At 37.9% G+C, this 21,437-nt stretch overlaps 1 protein-coding gene across 1 annotated transcript in view; it reads left to right on the top strand.

The window, feature by feature from the left end:
• Nucleotides 1-21,437, top strand: part of LOC139692645 (zwei Ig domain protein zig-8-like) — a 494,186-nt gene that overhangs the window by 446,599 nt on the left and 26,150 nt on the right. The window contains exon 6 of the mRNA XM_071590958.1: nucleotides 13,947-20,182. Coding sequence (XP_071447059.1) covers nucleotides 13,947-14,047 — 101 coding nt within the window. The 3' untranslated portion in view covers nucleotides 14,048-20,182. The remainder of the gene's footprint in view (nucleotides 1-13,946; nucleotides 20,183-21,437) is intronic.

Raw genomic sequence — 21,437 nt, 5'->3', positions numbered from 1 at the left:
AAGTCAAATCACGCGGATTTCTTATTTTTCACTCTCGTCTTTCAGCTTAGTCAAAGTTGAATGCATTCGATTCTCAACAGCGGAAATGTAGGGAGGATGAGAATTAAAAGAGCACGCATGAAACACTGTTTGGATGTGGTATTTTTTTAATAGAAACATAAATGCAACATTCAAAAATATTTTCTAGGGGCGCTTCTATCCATAACTAATAGAATGTGCTCCGGATGTTTCGATGTAAACTTGTAAAAAGGTCCAATTATATCTCCTTCAATAGTGCCAGTAATGTTTTTTGAAGCTTTGGCACGGAGAAGGACCGCATCCGCTCAGCGGAGAAGCTGGTCTTATAATTAAGGTTTGGATAAAGGTCGGGAAGGAGAGAGAGCATGGGATTATCCTGGACATGTGCATGTACACCTACCCATTTCTCACTCAAGAGGACGCTTTCCTCCGGCGCACACAAGTTCCCCGCTCTTCCTCTCTTTCCTCACAGCAGAGAGATTCCTCTAGTCTCACGTTCCGTATCACCTCCGAAAATGAGTGTAGCAGCGTCGAGCTCACTCACGCATTGGAGGGCGTGCCTGTCCTCAGTTTTGGCCCCTGGCGGCGCCAGAAGGCGGGCTGGTGTGTGGGTGCAACTCACGGTCTGTGGCGCTCGTAAAGAAGCTTTGGGAAGAGTGGTAGGGTCGTAAAAAAGATAGGGAAGGGAATGGAGAGAAATAGTGGGAGGGATTCGAAGATAAAGGAGAGAGGGTGGGTGAGGGGGGTCGGCAGACGGAGGGATGGTGCCCGGGTGAACCCAGCCCCACCCCCTGGGGAAGCGGTGGCTAGGGTGAGAAGAGTCGGGCGGATCGGGTCAAGTTTACGGCGATCTGGGTTCGGAGGAAGGGAAGGCGGCGAGTCGGGGTGTGCCGCGAGGGGATGTAAGGCGGCAAATGAGGATTGGGAATAGGCACTGTCAGGCCAGCTGTTTTATTGAATACAAAGGACGGAAATATTCTTGGTGTCATGCGAAAAGCGTTCGGCAGAACTTGCGCCGGTATCTATAACTTAGAACCAATACTTTGCTATTATATATAAACGCTTTGAATATTTTTCTGAAAGTTTTCTTTACTTCCTGAAAGATATTCGGTACAAGTATTCATATGAATTATATAAGTGGATTCTTTCAGGAAAAACTTGAAAAAAAGGTCATAATTAAAACCAATGCATATTATCTATAGGTTATAGGTACGTTTAATTAATTCCTGAGATATACTTACGTAATTCAATCACCACCAACATGCAAGAAATAATGTTTTCATTTACTTTTACTATTTATTCATAGATTTATTTTTCTTCTGCCTTAAATCTACCAAACATTACCTAATCTACGATTTATTCTAACACCAAATCGCAGTCTTTGCTTCAGTTAGTGTTTCGCACATCTCCAGTAGACAACTTCTCGTAATCCAAACCCCTCCCTGCTCTAAGGGATATTATTTTGTTTTCCTCTCTTTCCAGTTTATTTTGTATCTTTCCGTGAAATCACTCTTCATTATTGTTCAATTGATGCTCAACCACATTACTGTAAACCGATTTTTGTAAACATTGCAGAATCAAATTTTCCATTAATTTCTCTTGTGATATTAGAATGATTCTCTCAAAGGAGCCCTAAATACCACTTTTCCCTCATGTTACAAACTGGGCATGTAGTAACATATTTTCGCAAGCAAAATCTGTTAGTAGATTTGATTATTTCATATCACATTAGTGGCTTAAAGCAAAATAAAACCAGTAATTAGCACGATAATATCACACAAAACGTATGGATATTTTATATCTATGTGTAATGCTAATCAACTAGTGGATGCTATTCAGAAAAACCACGAGAGATGCAGAGGCCAGATTAATAATAAAAAAGAAAATAGAAGTTATTATTAATCATTTAGCTCATTTCAAAGATTTATCACCCCCCAAACCTACGATTATTAGTCGACGGTTGAAGTATATATTGGGTTCAAGTCAGGAATTGTTCAGAACGTTATAAATATGTGCACCATAATGTATGAACGTTATACATCAAATATGTATCCGAAAAATGCTAATAGATTTGAGGCATAAAAAATAAACGTTCAATTTTTTTTATCTAACTAATGTGCATTTTATCTGATTTCTTTTACTAACATTATTTTCATGGTGCCTCTATTTTAATAAGTTTTAACAGTTATGAACAAGGCAATTTTCTCATATTAATGAGAGCAATTATATTACAAGAATTATTGTTTAATTAATAATGTGGGCTTGTGGCATATGTAAGATTACTTTAAATGTCTACCAGAAATATATATTTCAGTTAATTTGTAAAACCTCAATCGAATTCGTTGACTTAATTTCCTCATTATTCCTCTATTTAGAACTCCCTATTCAGAACGCCACTTTTCATAATACTTCTTCTCTTCCAAACGATTAATTGGCTTCCTATACAGCATTCAACATTTCAATACCACTGAAAATATATTCAATCCACGTTTTCTACCTTTAAATTTCATCCTACTCTTTTCTTTATCACCCACCTTCAGCCATTATCTGACTTGATATCCAAATAACTTTTTTCATCCCTTTCACATAAAAAAATACAAAGCATTTAATCAGCAATCTTTCAATCAATATATTATTGCTAATGACAAGTACTCGTTTTCACGAAAAGTTGCCGAAATGTAATAAGCTCACAGTAATTTGTTGTCTGAAATATCTCGAAAATTTCTATGATATTTTATGAGAAGGCTCCATATTACCTAGAAAATGTAACTTTACGAATAACATGACGAATTATTTAACGAAGACTCGGCAACGCCGCGTTGTTCAACGGAAGAGAATACTTCGCGGCTTATACGCCCGCGCACTTATCGGCAACGCATAATCTAACGCGCTTCATTATCACTTCCGATGGAAGACTCCCTAGCAGCAACGTCCATTTCCCCTTCGTTGAGACGGAATACGCCTCCATATTTTGTGTATTAATTTTAAGCGTACCAAAACAAGAGACCGAATAAAGTAAATGGAAAGGAATTATCAAATCAAATGGTGGAGTGAGATTTAACTTTCAAGATTGAGGGCGAAGGCAGGAGGCAGATGAAGGAGAAAAGGAACATTGAGACTGGTGGGCAGGAAAGAATTGATATGACGTTTTATCAAGCCGAAAATAATATCAGAAAGGAAGAAGAGATAAGTATGCCAGATGATGAGACTAAATTTTTCAACTTTGTGAAATGTGTCCTTGTGGGCACGTGTAAATGCTTAAATGAAGAAAGGAGGGGTCAGCATTATTTTACCTTACATTGTCCTTGAATTTTTAATTGCAAAATTTATATCCTTTGTTGCTCCAAATTTGGGTCTCTTATGAAAAAAAATAACATTTTCTGATTTACAAAAAATTGTATAAGATATAAAAAGGAAAGTATTATATAGATTACAATATATATTGTTCAGTATTTGGAAACACTTTTTGATGAACTGAAAATACCAGTTAGTTTTTTTGTGTTTTAAACTCGAGAGCTTCTGAAGCCTAAATTATTTTTCTATTATCTTGAAGATAGAGATTTTGCAAGAAACTCGTGTATTGATATTTTTCATTGGTATATTTGAAGCACCCTGGAATATTTTATCATAAACTCGAATTTTGTAGAAACGAGTCGAATGGACGTATTTTGCTCTCAACATGGCTTAGCAGTGCTCAATGGAAAAGAATGTTACAATGAAGATTTTCTGACAAAAAACCTTTTGTTATTAAAAATCATAAATATTACCTGAAATATTAAAAGTTATTTTCCCAAATAACAGGCTAAAATTTAAGTTTTCACCAAAATAATTCCTGTCATTTCCAGTTCTTAAGGATTACCACAATTAATAATTAATTTTTAATCAAATTAATATTTTTTAGAGCGTCCTCTTATTCTGAAAAAAGATATCCGAAAAAGATTTTCGGCATATTTTTTATGTTCCCACGTTAAAGAGAAACAAGTTTAATTCCAGAAAATTCTCGATCATCATCGTTTGGTTATTGGGAATATTACACATATGTAATGTCAATTTAGTTATTCCGGGCTCCATTGGAAACCTTTTTAAGAATATGTAAGCCTTCTGACAACATCACCTAATTTACAAGGCAATGTATTTAAATGCAGACCTGAATTGAATTTGCAAAACAGATGAAGCTAATAACTTGCAAAGCCATTACAACAATTTTAAATGAAAACATATTGAATAACAGATAAAAGACTTCTATAATTTATAATTTTTAGATTTAAATGAAAAAGGTCCTTTTGAGCTAAATGATGGTCACAATTTGATGCATACATTTGAAGCACTTCATTTCAAAGGATTTGAAAGGTCCGTCTTTTCCTTCCTCCCGATGGAGCTTGCAAGTGACGTCTATTCCCTTTGAATTTTCGGCCAGCCAATTATAAGTGGAGGTGGATTGCTTTGAGCGTCATGACATTCGATGTCTTGAATTTTCTCTCATTTTTCCTTGTTTGTCCTTATTTGTTATTTTCTCTCTATTTTGCCCTGGATGTTTATTTTTTCTCCTTTCCTCTTCTTTTATATATAACAAATGAAGTTGGAATAGTGCAGAATTATTTATATTATTGCTTTGGAAAAATTAATATGGCTTTGGAAAAATTTTATCCCAGCGTAAAGGCTCCGAATAAGCTCCGATTTCCAATTCTTGGTTGAAGACACTGTATCGTTTGACAAAAGTCATTTGTCGTAGATGTTATCTTAACTCGCATTCTCTACTGTAATTGTATGATACATTTTGTGTGGATGTTATGATCTGAAGAAAAGTTATCAACAAATAGTACGTTATAATAGTTTGTACACTATTTTAAATTAAATAAATAAAATATTTAAATTACATATAAAGCATCAACTACATTTTTTATTGATTTTGAGCTTTTATTTATGCTGAAAAAAATGTTTTTATCAATTTATCTTGCTTAATATTCTATTATTCCCTAGTTAAAATATATATCAATTGTTATTATTTTTATGACGGCACCTCAAAGTTTATTTTCCTCTCTTGGAAGAGCGATATTAACTAACATATGAGCATGGAACCATCAAATATAAGTTTATTTCAGTATCTTATTGATATGGATAGAATTCTCTCAAGGCTGTCTCTTTGCAAAATCTTTTTCCGCGGCTTTTTTCTGATTTATCTGACCATTCGTATATTGCCCATGAAGTTCCCATGCTATATGTAATTTATGATTACTCTGAAATCCTTATGATACAACTATTTGCAAGGACTTATGGCTTTTAGAAAGATAAATGTCTCCAGTTTTTTCTAACACTTATGTCAAATGCTTACACTATATTCGCTCATGAAACATCCGGGTAAATTTAAATATAGCGCTCTCATGGGAAAAAAATTATATTCTTCTGATAGACAAATTGACTCATCTTATTAATAGCTCAAACGAAATCGGATCACATAGATTCTAATACCTCACCATGATTCCTATTATGACCCTTTCCTCATCACACCAGGCTACATTCTCATCTTATATCGGTCTTTACGGACATAATCTACTTCCCTTCCATGTTAAAGGCCAAGGAAATAGAGGGGGTTTGATTCAACCCCTTCCCTCGCTTCGGGCTCCATGGATGATTGACTCCGCCAAGGGTTCTCCCACCAACACCCTCCACTCTCTCTCCTCTCTTTCCGTCCTGCCCTTTGGCGTTTTCGGCCCATCGTACGGCTACGATGACTCCCCGACTAAATTTCTGTGCTGGGGAGGAGGTGGGCTCTCCCCTAGAGATGCGGTGTGCTGCAAGAGCGGTGGCCGGGACTGGGAAAAGACGCCGAGCTCTTGGGGAGGTAGGGGCGGGGATTGGAGTGGGGAAGTTAAGGAGAAGGCCCCCGCTTCCCTCGACTATCAAGGCTCCGAGATCGCGGGCCGACCTGAGCGAAAACTATTAAACCTCGGTGCCTCGTTAGTTGGGGGTATCACGCCATCTTGCCCGAAGCCAAGACACGCACGCCCCATACCCTTTAAACCTTGCAGAGTAGGTACCTCGTATATCGTTTTTAACTCTCTCTCGACTCACCCGTCGCTTCTCTGGTTCCCTCAATCCCAGAAATACCCCCTTTTCCATTTACCTCCAGGAGTATATTATTCCCCATCCACTGGGCGCGCCGCATTGGATGGCCGTAGGATGGGACAGGTATCCACCTCTAGCTAGGGTAAAGGCTCATGGTGGGTGGAAACCTTGGAAAGAGACTGAGGAGGGCGGCGGGGAAATGTATTCGTGCTCCCGTGGATGCGTCCTAACATCCGTATCATCCTTTGTGTGCCTCTAATTATTCCAACCGATGACCTCAGTGGGGTGTGTATTCCGTTGATGGTTTAATACTGCTTTTGTCTTCTTGTGGAATGAGAAAGGTTCCGTGCGTTCATCCCGCTGATTATCTCGGGAAAAGGTGGTTTTACCTATAGCTCCGAATACAACCCCAACTCCAGTTCATTCCCCAGGTGGTTTTATTTGTAATAATGTTGGATAATATTTGACAAACTAGCAATTGAATTTCTTGGACCAGGGAATTAATTATATAATATTTATGGAAATAAAACAGTTACTGAAGTACGCTCCATGAATAGAGACTTACATGTATAAGTACTACTCGGGACAAATATCCTTAGTATATTTTATTTACGGAATGACGCATGGATGATGTTTAAAGCAGCAACCACCTTTGAATTTCCATGGTGATTTCAAATAAACGTTTTAAGAGACCGCATGATGCGTTTGCCCTTTTGTAAGTTATTAATATCAAAATAAAGAGCCAACCTTGGACATTGTGTCATTTAATTGCCAAATAATAAATTAGGATGTGTTATAAATGAAATAGAAGTCTAAAGCATAACTAAGTCTAAAGTATAACTGCTAGTATCACAGTGGGTTCATACATATATATTGATTGATGATTTAATGGTAATTTTTTCCAGGGCATAAAATGCGCGTGGAAAGTAAGTTTCTTTCTTTCATGATATCATGAGAACTTAATGGCAACAAAATATTGTTTTTTTTTCAATTTTAGTTGCTTCCAAGGATTTATTTTTTGGATATTAGATTCCAGTCGAATTCCTATTAAATATTACGACCTTGTAATTTATAATATTTTGATTCTATGGCGTAAAAATATTGGTTTGAGGTGGAATAAAGTATTATGAGGGGAATTATTACAGTCTTAAGAACGTGTAATGATGCAAATCTTTAGTTCCTTGTACTGTTATAAAACATCCATACACTACGGAAATTGTGTGTAAGATCTATTTATATCCTTATTGTTTTTTGAAAAGTATGATATTATTTTAACAGTACAATTTACGTCACAACTAATGACCACCATAAGATCTATAAGCCATATCTTTTAACGACACGAGTGATTGAATATCTTCCGCAGAAGTTTATATTTCCCCGACAGTATTGAGCGATGTTATTTCGACAATTTTCACTGTTTTCTCTCTGCTAGTGTACTGCTTCATAACTACTGAAATAATGAATTAAATTGCAAATGATTCGTTGCATAATAAACCTATTGTGATACAGACTATAATTACTTTGATATCCAATCTGAGTTTACCAACGAAATGTATGCGTATCGTTATATCACTTGACTACACAATTTCAACTGAACAGTAATTTCAGTACGCGATTTAATTGTCATGGGGTGACATTACGGAGATAAAGGTTGAAGTGAATGCGTGTTCTGTTTATTTCCTAACTCAAATTAAATTAGATAGACGTTAAATTAGACGTTTCAATAAGAATCTAAATTATACAAGTACCAAAAACCTCAGGTATGTGAACATGTAAATAACATAAGCATCAGATTTTTCAAGTATTACTAAGAAAGGGTCCAAACAATGTAATTGTATATTCTGACTTATTGTGTCAAATCAGAAAACTTAGTAAAATAATTTCGTACAGTAATCATATACCAGATCAAACTGATGAAAAAGTTAAGGTTTTATTATTCTCCATTAAGTTATTTAAAGCTTTAACGGTGTTATGTAGGAATGCAACAATAGATGATGGTACTTAATTTTTATTCAGCTGTGAAGCAACTATTCCTTAATTTCATAAACTTTAATTACTTAAAGGAGATTAATTAATAACATCAGTTAGTATTGATACGTTGATAAAACTCTATAAATAATTGCAATAAGAAGTTGAATACCCATGTACCTGTATATTCCACCCATTTCACAATACTTAGCTCGGTCTCAGAATCTCGTCTAAAATATCTGAAACATTAAATTTTCTTTAATGAACGTTAATTTCCGTCATTTTTATCGACACAACTATTTGGAATACTGATGCAGATACCAGAGTGAGAGAAATTTTTGCTTAAAAACAAATACCCTATTCCCTATTCTATGAATAAGTTTACTTTGAAAATAAAAATGTTTCACTCTGATGTCCATTAAGTTTTATATTATAAGAGTAAGGAGCAGCAAACGTTATGGTGAACCTTTGAAGAGATTTTTTAATTTACATTCTCACTCAAAATTCACTTGGTACTGTTCCACCGCCGACTCAAGGGTAACTTGCGTCCTTTTGGGTGCCGCTTACGAGAATCATTTTAGAATACAATTGCCGTAGAAACTCGGAAGCGGGGAGGGAGGAAAAGATGGAAAGAGGAAAACACCTTTTGCCGTACTCCCCTCTCTCTATTCGCCTTTCTTCACCCACCCAACGTTCGCTCTTGAAGCTGCATGCATGAGTGTGGCTAAAGCCGATGGTGGACAGACGAAGGAAGGGCGTAAGGATTTTTGTTATGCCGAGGAACAGAGAGGAGAGGGCCTATATAGAGGATAGGAGATATAGAGACGGCTCTACTGTACGTGAAATACAATGGGAACAGGGTGAAGGGGAAGTTTTGCTACAATTTTGGAATCATATGGTGTACCGTGAGGAGATGAGGATCTGCTATGCGGAATGAGAAAGCTATAAAGATGGTGGATGCTGGCGGCGGAAGCGTCTGTAGGGAGGAGGATGAGGATAGAAGTCGGGGAACGCTTTTGAGGTTTTTCGACAGTAGTGGGCAAAGTGAGGGAGGAGTGGTGGAATTTTTGGGATCGTGAAAGGTTCTGTGAGAAAGGGAAGGTGAGTTGAGGCCTCAGGGAGGGGAGACCTGGAAGGCAGACGGGAGAGGGTGAGAGAGGGATAGAGAGAGGTGGATGGAGAGGAGGGTTAGAAGAGAGGACTTTCAATGAGTGATACGTTGAATTTACATGGAAACGGGTCCCTCCGCAGGGAATGCAAAAGGAATGAGACGGATTGGGGGTAGGAAGACGAAGAGAGAGGCCAACTGAGCAAGAGAGGCATCACTTGGGATGATGGTTGAAGAGAAGCGTGTGGGGAAAATAAAGGGAATTACAGAGGGTAAGCCACAGTGGTATAAGAATTGAAAGAGATTGAGGCGTGAAAATTAAAACAAGCGCTCACATCTGTGTCTGAACCACTGAGATAAGCATTTTTATGGTTTTTTGCAAATCAAAAGCCATTTACCGTGAATGAATAGGTTTGAGAAGGAAGGTGCCAAGGAGCGAATGTCAATTAAGAAACTTTCAGACGTTACGAAACACATTTCTGAGGGTAGAGCTTGAAAATAAGTGATGTTGCTTGCATATAACTCCAATACTTGCTCTTTTGTATACATTAGGGAAATTCAAATAAATACCAGAACTTTTGACATCACAAAAAAACAATTTTACCAGCTGGATACGAACATAATAACATAAATGTGACGCTCTGAGAAGTATACATTTACTGATAGCGAAGTTTAAGTCTTTTTATAATTTTTACTCTCTTTTCACCACGTAAAAAGGTATTCACAGATTCATTGAATGTGTAATTTTTATCCGTCGAGCAAATATGGTAGGAGTGACGCATTTTGTCCGCATTAATATTTAAGCTGGAAAATTAATCCAGATAATTTTTTTGATACCTTAAATATTATATTATTTACGATTAATCCTGAAGAGCTTGCAACCAAAACTCATAAATGCTGAGCAATTGGAATCGGTAGAAATAAATGAAATGGAAATGAGCGAAAACGAAAGGAGAAGATCAAAGGCAAGTATCAAAGTGAGAACGATGCAAATTGCATAACATTATCACGTAAGCGTGAAACTCTCAAAGGAGTGAATAGCATTTTTAGCTCGCAAGAGGTGAAAATAGGAAGTTTATGAGGAACACTCCAGTGTTGCCCTCTGAAGAAGGCCTATATTTATTGGGAGATACAAATCTGTGCGCCCTGCAAGTTTCCTTCATATTGCTTATTCAAAGATCCAAATTCTGAATGCTCGATTGATGTGAGGGCGGGGAATTGATAGGTAGGACCACTAGTATGTGGTCCTACCTATTAATTATGTAGCATCTATTCCCGTTATAACAAATACCTATTTCTACAAATTTAATCCTTTGACTGGTTGAGCTCATTTCTCTCGGACAACTACACAATGGAGACGACCAAGGGCAAAGTTTGAGGGGATGCAGGATTCAGAGGAAAAGAGAGCAGACCGAAGTGTGGTATGAGAAGGGCATAGCTCACTGGTAGAATACTTCGACGAAATTATAACACTTAATTGCGAACTTAAATTGATATACAGTGTTAAAGCTTACAAAAATGTGTTAATATAGAATACAATAGACATTTGACATAGAGTGTATTAATTCTGTGCTACGCGATGCACTACTTCAGTCAAATCTGTTTTAATCTGTCTAATCAGTGTATTTCCCCCCTAATTGTTATCGTTTTCTTTCATTCTTCCCATTCTTATTCACCCCTCCTGCCTGACATCTCTTCCATCTGAGATCCTTCATTACTTCTTCTTCATATCTATCCATAGCAATCCATACCTTGTAGGGCAATTTTATTCTCCTTTTATTCTGTTTTCTCAGGCGGAGGTCATTAATTCTTAAATCTTGGATTATCTGTAGATGCATGATTTTACCATGAATTTGAAGCTAAACATAACAATTTTGGCATAAATATCGATTTAAATATGACTAATTTCCAGTTATTGCATTCATGGCTTGGGGATTAGCACTGATAATTTAGTTTTTTTTAGCACTTTGCACTTGGGTAATTTAGTTATTCGTAGGGAAAAAACCCATGTGCAAATATCTTCATTTCCAAGATAAAGAGAAATTTTACAATCGTCGTGAAAATTTAAAACGATAGTTTACATATTCATCACCACGAAAACCAAGAGCCAAAGTCAGTTAATAAGTAAAAATCATACAAAAAACGTATGTAATCATAGACTTATTAAATGATGTTATTCTGACTCGCCTTCAAAATTCTTGCAAATGATAGTGACATAAAAGTGATGATTGGTTTAGTATAGGAATGGATAAAAATCATGTGTTCTTTTTGGTAGACCTGACGTCAAGATATTAACAAGATTCAAGAACTCAATATTTGTGCCCAAATTTTGATTTGTTAATTGCAAAGTGCTTGAAATATATCCATACAGTCAGTGTGGCTTCCTTCTGAAAATTCCGAGTGAAGCAAGGGATGGCGATTCCCTGGATGACCCTCTCCGTAGGCAACCACTCGCGTTAACGGCCAAGGCACCTGGCAGTTTACAATGATATTGATTTCCCTGCATGTAAATCAACACTGCCGTCTTATGCCCTTGGGAAGAAGAGACGAAATAGAATACTTCACGGCTCATAATACACAAGTTGTCTATGTTACGACACTGAATATTCTCCCTCGCGTATATGGGGTGCGGCGAAGGGGTAGAGATGGCGTCAGGGGGCTGTTTCACCCACCAAAGGAGACGCCATATATATATATATATATATATATATGCATTTTAACTGGAAAAATTAATGGTATCCTAGTAACCAATATTTTCCCTAAAAATAGCGTAGATTTCAAGTACGGACGCATTGCATTCATTTCTAATCATTATATGAAATTAAATAATGGTACGCGGCGTGTTTCTCTTAAATGTAGGAACATTCCACTATTATGCGAGGTTTGGATGTATGAATGCATCAAATTAAATGTGTCTGGAAATTATTTGACTTTAACGGCACTTGTTTTGAAAAATTGTTCCTTGTTATTTCACACCTCGCCCTTCCCTTGCATGGGAAAACGTTATCCAGACAAAGTCTCTAGGAAAAGGAAACTGGCGAAGTTAGAGGTAGACCTTGCGGCCATTGGCAATGATTTGTACTCGCTCTAAGGTGTACCCGTTCTTTGCTGCAAAAGCAACTGAAATGGCAGAAATCGGCGGCTGCAAAGCTCACTGTAGCTGAATTCACCAAAAGTCATGATATCCGTCGCCTATATAACTTTGGAATCTAGAGAAACTGCTAACATAGCCAAAGAGGCACTCAACCAACCGTTGAGGTTAGCTTGTGAGTCGTTGCCAAATACGATTTAAGGCCTTGCCAAATGCGGCAGGAACATTCACGGAGAATAGTCCAAGGACAGTAAGGATAAAAAAATCTGTCCTCCGCATACCAGCGTGACAGATTCACTTAATGCGGTTGAACAGGATTTTTTTACTAGAGACATATTACGCAGAAGTGAAAATAATTATGTTTATATCTAAAAATGTGAGAAAATGTTAAGCAATCACGATTATCAATTAAGCAATCAGTATACAATTATCGCATGAACATAATTCTTTGATAAAATAAATCTTGTTATTAAAATGAGATTGTCATAGTAAAATATGATTTTGGTTCAATGTCATTGCTTTCATTAAAACATTTTCTATTACTGGTTCATTAGCATAATAATAAGTATAATATTTTAATCATGAAGTGAGGACACTGGTATACTTTTAAAATGGTTCATCAATAAAAATTGACAAAACAATTCAATGGCCACAGAATAAAAATTACCAAGGGTATTTACTACAATTTATATGAATCGTAAAGTTACGCCTGTAGCGATTCCTTACATAATTGCTTCAGCTTGAATATAGATGAAAGGTATTGATAGTTCATGTAACCATAGTTTATCAAATTAACTGTCGTATGAGATCAATTTTCTACATCCGTCAAAGTTGTTAAGGAGCCGCGTTCATAGAGTAGTGATTGTTGCTAGTATTTGTTGAATTTTTTGCTCTGTAAATAATGTAGCCCTCGTTAAATATATATAAATGTAAGCCATTCTCTTCCTTACTGAAAGTAATATGAGTCAAGATAAAATATAGGCGACTTGCAGTAATTCGATATGAAACTAAATGGAGAGAACACAAATGCAGAGCACTTTGAGTGACTACTCCGTAATAGGGTTCGGGATACCAGTGAAAATATTTGTCTCCAGGGTTTAAACCCGGACCCTCCCGGTGGGAAGCTTGTACGTTAGCCACTACACCATCTCGATTCCCCTTCCTAAACAGCAAATTTAGCGGAGTTACCCGTTTGTGTGTACACGAATGCAACACTTTTAAGGTGAAAATTAATTCGGAATAGATCTTGGTGAATGATTTTTGGACTCTTGACTTTCATGAATTTGGAATGCATATCTAGTTGCATTGGCTACGTATTACTCCTTCACATATGATGAACGAATTTTATAGAAGTTTATTTGTCCATCAGATACATTTCCAGGAATAATTTAAGTTTCTAATATCGTTAAGTTTTTATTACTCTACTACAAATAAGGTGGTTTGGAAAACTACCAGTCTAACGTGGAAGGTTTAATAGTGGATTATAATAAGTTATAACCTCTGTAAGTGATAGTTAATATCTACTCGTGCGCACTTATATTAATGACTTTATTTCGCCCGAGTTTCTTATAATATTTCTTTGTGTGTAATGGTGTGAGGGAATTGTAAAGAGTTGTATTAGAAGCAATGATATTTGTATTAAAATCTCAAAATCCAATGGTAAAGATGAATTTTTTTCCATTCCCTTATTTCCAGGGGAACACCCAGCGGCAATGCAGCACGGGGGGCAGCTGAGGCTGGAGTACCCGTTCAGTGCCTTCCTCCTCAGCGTGGTCGTAGCCCTCTTCGGATCCTGAGTGGTGCGCGTGTAAGCGACGGAAGCAAGCACCTTAACGCCCTCCGATCCCACCCCTTCACACACCATTGTCAACCCCTGCCACCACCAGTAACACCCACTCCTTCATCCACGTCCCCGTACAGTGTCATTTCTACATACCCTTAAAAATAGCCCGATCTCCTCACGAAACACTGAAAATAAACGCTATGCCAGCATAGGATGTAAATACATAATGCATATATATATCTATGATAAGAACACTCTGCACCTTCAGCCTCTCTATTTAGGTTTGTGGCCGGTGGTGGTGAAGGTATTGCGGAAGAACTAAAAAACTCACGAGTATCGGCAAGCGAGCGTGGATGTTTAATAGAAGTCCTTCCATATTCAGATCCTCGTAGTAACAAAATGTTCGTTGATCATCGAAACATGAATGTGTGCAAGAAAAACGTTGGCGGTTCCTGGAACTTCAATCTGTGCTCGCGTAGGAAGTGCTGAGTGAATGTTTGTGTGTTTTGCGGGGATGAGAGATTAACAGACGGAAGTTTGCAGCAATCAACTCACACCCACTACATCTCCCCTTTATTGGATGCGATTTTGCCTCTGTTCCGACATGATGTGGGATTGAAATTTTTGAAATAGTATCTCTCATAACACCGACGATCTGAAAAAAAACTATTTTCGGTGTCCTAAAATGTTAAATGGTTTTTATATGAGAAATCAGCGACTGGATATTTAAAGAGAATGGCTTCAATTTTTTCTGACGATTTTTTCGTTCGTTTAATTTTTTTATTGATTGCAGAGTGCATGATCAAGGTAATGGAGGAAGGATTTGCCCTTATGGGGACACTCTGGTGTTCCATAAATGCTCGTTGAGAGACGAAAGAATTCGTGATTTGTTGATTCCATCAACATATGAAGAGTTTTTAAAGAAAAAAAATCGGTTTCGTTCTAAACACGATCATGGAAAGGAGGATAATAATGATATTTTTGAGACATAAGCTCCTCACTAATGAGAGAGAACCACCCTTGTGAGAGAAACAAAAGATATTGTCCATTTTGGGATAAAATACTTCTCTGGTTGTAACGAAATAGTAATATCCCTTTTAGTCAATAACCTTCCCTTGTTATGAGCATTGGAAAATGAAATATAAATTTCTGTTTTATTCAAAAACGAATTGCTTGACGTTAAAAAGTGAAGTTATAACCGAATATTGCATCATTTAACATTAACCGGACCGAATGTAGCATTTTTATTCGCTTTCTGGATATTAAATTGGCCATTTGCAGAAAGATTCATTCACATTGTATATCAATTCTCATCTGGAGCCAAATCTATTACTCTTCTTTAAACGATGTTCCCCTATTTGATTTCTATTACCCAAAAAAATCCCCAAGCCTGATAGACTCCATTATTACATTATATCACCATTTTAAAATAGGGACTGAATGATTAAGATATTTAAAGGTTCGATTCATCACTTAAAGTGCGTACTTTCCTGCCAAAATGCTTTTTTAGTTTCTCATTCAAAGCCTTATAAATTAATCACTTTTTACTTGGAGTCAAAGCATCTGTTGTAGCAGAGTTTTGTAATATTTTCAGTGATGCGGTATTCGCGTATAACCAACTGACAACTTAACTTAACGAAATCGTCCTATCCAAATTTGAAAAAAAGGTAGGAATTAATATTTCCAATCTACAGTTTGGGGAAAGATATAAGCATTAAGCTGAAATTAAAATGCAAAAATGGTAGCGGAAAGAAACCTTGGGACTCGAAGGAACAGAGTTTGCTGGTAGAAGATATTGGAAGCAGGAGAAAAGCGAGAGTATGGAATATAAAGCAAAGGATATCTACGTTTAAGTAGCTCTAAAAGGAACAGAAATCCAGGCGTCATTTCTATTGTACTAAATAAAAATTGTAGATAATGGGAACACAATATTTTTTAAACTTTTTAATCTTGTTTATAGCAAAGAAGCGGTTTAATTGAAGTATATTCGTTAAGAACTATGCCACGTGACTAAGAGTAAAATGAAAATCAATTTAAAATGGTAAACCATCGGGTACCATTATGGCATCAATGGTATCCTACAAAGAATTTTTGAACAAAAAAAATATATCCTACCCGCAATAAGTGTTCCCAAAGAGTATAAAGAAAGTGTATAGTACACTTAGTGAAGCCTAGTCATGCAAGTTGCATCAAAATTCGCTCGGACTCTAAAACAGCGGGGAAAGTATTGATGGGAAACGAATGGCGAAGGAGCAAACTCTATCAAATATGGAAGGTTTTCACGCAAAAGGACGTCCCACTGAAGTGGAGGGGAAGGCAAAGAGTGATCCGTGGCGTAAACTCTCGAGAAGGACTAAGGTCTTGTTCACCGCCTGTTAGGGTCGTGCCTGAAAGAGAGTAACGGACGAAGTCCAGCCTAGTGAGGGGATGAAGAGGACGGCGGTGAAAAGGATTCGTGGTCAGAAAAGAAAAGTTATGCAACGTGTACGTTGTGACGGAGGGGATTGAGAGGGAGAGGTCTGTGCACGACCATGTGTACTATATGCTCGGTCTGCTCTGTGTGTGGTGATAGTAGCAAGTGTCGTCGGATACGCTACAGGAAGGAGGTGAGCCAACTTCCTCCCTGGAAAATGTCGAATTTTTGGGGTCGAGAATGTGCACGTTGCATGTAGCGGAGAACGGGGAAAATGCACGCGTGGTAAGGGATGAAGGCTAAGAAATGATGACTATAAGAGGAATGGGAGATTCGTCCGAAACACAGAGAGCTCAAATGCGTGGACGAGGGAAGAAGGGGTGGCATGGAGGTCGAGGGTGGACAAGTTCAATGGAATGAATTTAGCGGCTGCTATGGTATTGTATGAAAGTTAGGGGGTAAGGTAGTCTGGGTGGGTGGAGACGAGAACACTATCGTACAGTACAGAGGAAGCAGTCGGAAGATGAAGGAGGAGACGGGTTGTTCTAGGAAAGGATCGGTGGAAATGTCGTTGGAAGGCATTGGAGCAGAGAGAGGAAACTTGAGTGTAGCTTGGGTGAGGGGGAGAGAATGGGAGACCCTGAGAGGTGGTGAAGTGGGAATAAAGATAATGCGAGTTGGGAGGGAGGAAGGCGGATTAGTTCAGACAGAAAGTGAGTTCATGGGATGGGGAAGGGGTAGGAATAGGCTGAGGCGTACTTTGGGATGTCGAGACATGTAGAGGGAGAGAGAGAGAAAGACAATATTAGGAAGAGGAGCTGCTTTGGTGTTATAGTTATGAGGGTTAGGGTTGTGCTGGTTCCAATGGGCCACATCCCCTTTTCGTTGAAACCCCAAGGGGTTTTGTATATGCATATAAGTGAGATGGCGAGAAGGGCAGATAGAACGGGAGAGAGGGGGGTGTTGTAAAGAAAGGGATAAGGGTAGGTAGAGGATGATACATACAGGTGGCAAGGGAAGTGCTTCAACCACTCCGTCGGCACAACAAATCAACCCTCTCAAAACCCCTTTGACGCGCTCCTCATTGCCAACCCCTTTCACCTGTGCGGCAAGGAAGACCTATTCGTTACTCTCCCGGGACAGAGAGAGGCCCTTCCTTTGCATCGCGTCGAATTGATCCTCCCCACCCTTAGCAGGCGCAAATTCCCAGTAACTCGAAAGGCACCAAACTGCTAACGGGTGGGTGGAGGGAGGAGGGGAGAGGATCCTGGGGGTGGGAAGAGAGAGAGAGAGACAGGCCAGAGTGATAATAAGGCGTTTTGCGGCAGTGTTAGCGAGAGATGAAAGAGATAAAGGGGATGGTGAAGGAGACGATCTCCTGCAAAGTTGGAGCGATTGAGAATGGGAGGAGAGGGCTGGATAGAGGGAGAGGCGTCAACACATGCATCTGAGGGACAATAGTCAAGAGGGTATATTTGATAAGAACTTGAAGATTGTGCATTGAAATGAAGTAAACTTTGTGAATGCAAGATTCATTGCATTACATTTGCAACCTCGGGTTCTCTATGTTTCACACATCCTTGAACGATTTTTAACTCGATTCTATAAAGTTTACGAAAGAAAAAATGGGAGGAGACTCATTTCTTGATTTTTCCATGCCTGCTGCAAATCAGAGAACGACCTGAGACATCTGAGACATTTATTTGACGGTTTCATTGAAAGGGGATACTATGAGGTTCTTTCACGACCGCCTAATTTTAATGAAGTCAAAAGTTAGTTCTAATACCACCGTTCTGTCTGATAAACTTTTACTTTGTCGTGATAAAATGATATTTCTCCAGTAACAAAGCATCACGAAGTTACCTTCCAAAAATTCTCGGTTTTAAGCGATTTGAAATTCCGCCAAATCCATTGCCAACAACGATTTCAAGGATCGCCCAAGTCTGGTGCCATTCTTGCCATTTACATTAGACGCGCTTGCATGTAAAATGCTAAGTGAAACTAATATGGAATGTTTTAATGTAATACTATTGGGTATATTCTCGTATAGAGTAACAAAAAAATTCATTTTCACGGGCTCGACCGGAGTGTAAAAAGACCTCCTGTTTACTTCAAAATACAAGTGGGATCAAGAATATTGGTCGATTTTTATAAAAACTTATTTCATAGTAATCCAGACATTTGAGGAATGCGAAAATGGTATTCAGAAAATAGATCACCTATCCGAATTATGTTATTTTGCAGGAAAACAACTTGTTGCAAGATTTAGCGTGAAATATATTTAAGTAAGTTCTATCAAGGAAGTCAATAAACTCTGATTCAATACTTTAAATTAGTACTAAGAGGCTTAAAGCAGTTAGATGGAATTCTGCAGAACAGAGATGAAAGTGGAAGAATTCATTTGATTACCTCCATATGGTCCCTGGTCTGCAAAATAATCATATCCGGCAAAGATACCGGGCAGGGTTATTTTGACAATTGTGGAAATAAAGAATTGACCAGAATATAGAAATGAAAACGAAAATTTTATGCGAAGGAATGCATTTTACCAGATAACTTCTTCAATTAATGGAGAAAACATTAAATGTACAGAATGTGCAGTGGGTGTTTCAAGAGTGATGCAGTGATGCCATATGTCATATCACAGTTTAATGGCATGTATTTTCGGCTATAACTACTCGAAATATATTGAGAAAGGCATGAGTGTCTAAATGCTTCAATGTGCAAACTAAGCGTTGGTTTACAATTTGTTACGACATTATTTAAGACAAATTGTTTGTGGTTTCTCATTTTAAGGTGGCCAGAAAACACCAGTTTTCTTCAAGTCCCCATGCAGGGCAAAATGTGATCGGTAAAAGAAAAGTTCAAGGTTCTAAGGACTTCCAAAATGGCGGATGTTCGCTTGCTTGTAAGTAACCGCGAAGTTTCTCCAGTCACCGCCGTACCGAATCAAAGATTAGTGATTTTTTATCGTTTTTTAGTGGAGGTAAATATTCCAATGTGCTTTTTACTCGCACGGCTTTTATTTTTCCATTAGCTTAAAAGGTTTCGTTCGTTCGCTCATTCAACCACAAGATATTATTATAATATTTTTACTTTTTAAATTTACCCACTGAAGTTGTCCTTTCTTCTGCCAGGGCTTTCCTTTTTAAAAAGTTTCGTTTTCAAAGACAAAAGCATTAAAAGGGTGGCTCGAAAGCGCACACACACGCACGCACAGACGCACGGATACTAGCAGTGAAAAATACAGCAAGAGAAAATCTGAAGAGCTGCGAGAACTTCCCTCCTTCAACAGCTTCCTCCCTCTCTTTCTTTCCAAACCCCTTGTTCTTTGTAAGGCATAGAACGGAAAATTGAGGGAAAGGAGAGGCGTGGAGGGAGAGTGAGAGAAAGAGGAAGAAAGAATAAATAAAAACTTGATGGAGAGAGATAGGAACTGCGAGCAAATCGCGGTAGGAGGAGCGAGGAGGAGCGACGATGTCCCTCGGGGCAAGGGACGCTGAGCGGCCGGGCGATCCGGGCTCGAGTAATTACCTTGCCCTGCCGCGCACTCCATTCCGCAACCCCTTTCTCTACGGTCGTCTACGACACCCTACAGCGCTCCATTGCACCCGCCACCACACCTACCCGCCGCGGACCAGCACGGCTGGCGCCGTTCCGCAGAGCTTCCGAGATCTCGGAATAAGCTACTGCTGGCGAGGAATTGGACTCAATCCTGGATTTCGACTGGAGGAGGTGAGTACGGACTTAGAAATTTAAGGATCTAAAGATTATGGAGCGGATCATGTCAGGAGCGAATTTCGGAGAAACTTGTAGATTGAGCTTTAAATGTTTTGGACTGGAGTTTTCTTCAGCTCATTCCCGATAAATTGAATTTGGCTCTCAGACGATGTCAGTATGTTTTCTAACTTTGATTTACCAGTACGATAAAGGAGATCTACAGGTATGTGTAACGTAATGTCTTTTTAAGATTCGAATGAAAAACTTGCCGAAGTGAAGCCTTACAAATATTATCTAGATATAAATGTTTATTATCATTTTGGCTCAGCTTCATATTCATTAAAAGTTTTTAATAACTGTAACCCCTAAAAATGGTAATAATTAGAGAAAAAAGTTTTAAGTATTATCATCTGTCTGCTTTTGAAATGGCCATAAATTTTACGTGTCATGATTTGCTACATAAAATTTTACTAACGTAATTAGCAGCGTGCCCTGTAATAGAAACGTACTTAAAATTGTGTTCATTAAAATAATAGAATACATTTTTACATTAAATAATTCCCAAATCAATTTTACTATATGTTCCCCTAATACATATCCTTGTCAAAAAATGATTAGTTTACTTTATTAAAGGAATTAATTAATTTTGCATGTCTTTCTGTCCCTGCCTTTCATATATACATTTCTTGAATTGTGATTTATATAATCCTTTATATAGTTGAGTGAATATTTATATCTTTAGATGATTTACAGGAACACTTACGAGAGCAATGTAAAATTCGGACGGCGCTGTATAACGCAATCATAAAATAGATAACACGTAAAAGAACACTCACATTTCAAAAAATCTAAGCTTTCGGCCTTCTCTGAGGCCTTCTTCAGATCAGAGAGAGTTAGGAGCAGAATATCTTTATATTATATATGCTATACACACCAAACAGTTTTCCTAATTACCTAAGCCGTAAACTGAAGGTTTGTATTTCTGCTCTCCCAGCTCACTAATCCAAAAACTTGACTTTTCCTGTATCTCTATTCACTTTTCTCGTTGTGAAAATACAGAGTTTACGCTTTCTTCCCGTTTGTCACAACCCACTTCTTAGTCTCTTTTACTTCCTATAAAATAATAATTAATACTACTTGTATCAATATGCATTGCCTAATATTCATCAATGATTAGGCCATTGAATTTTTGGAAGAATAATACGCTCAAGGAAATTAAAATAAGTTTTTCGAAGCAACATTAAAGCAATTGCTTGTGAATGCCTAGTTT

This window comes from Hetaerina americana, unplaced genomic scaffold (assembly GCF_022747635.1).
Source record: "Hetaerina americana unplaced genomic scaffold, ioHetAmer1.1.p SCAF_1, whole genome shotgun sequence".
Taxonomy (NCBI): Eukaryota; Metazoa; Arthropoda; class Insecta; order Odonata; family Calopterygidae; genus Hetaerina; species Hetaerina americana.
The sequence above is the reverse complement of the archived record's forward strand: the minus strand, read 5'-3'. Positions and strand labels throughout refer to the sequence as shown.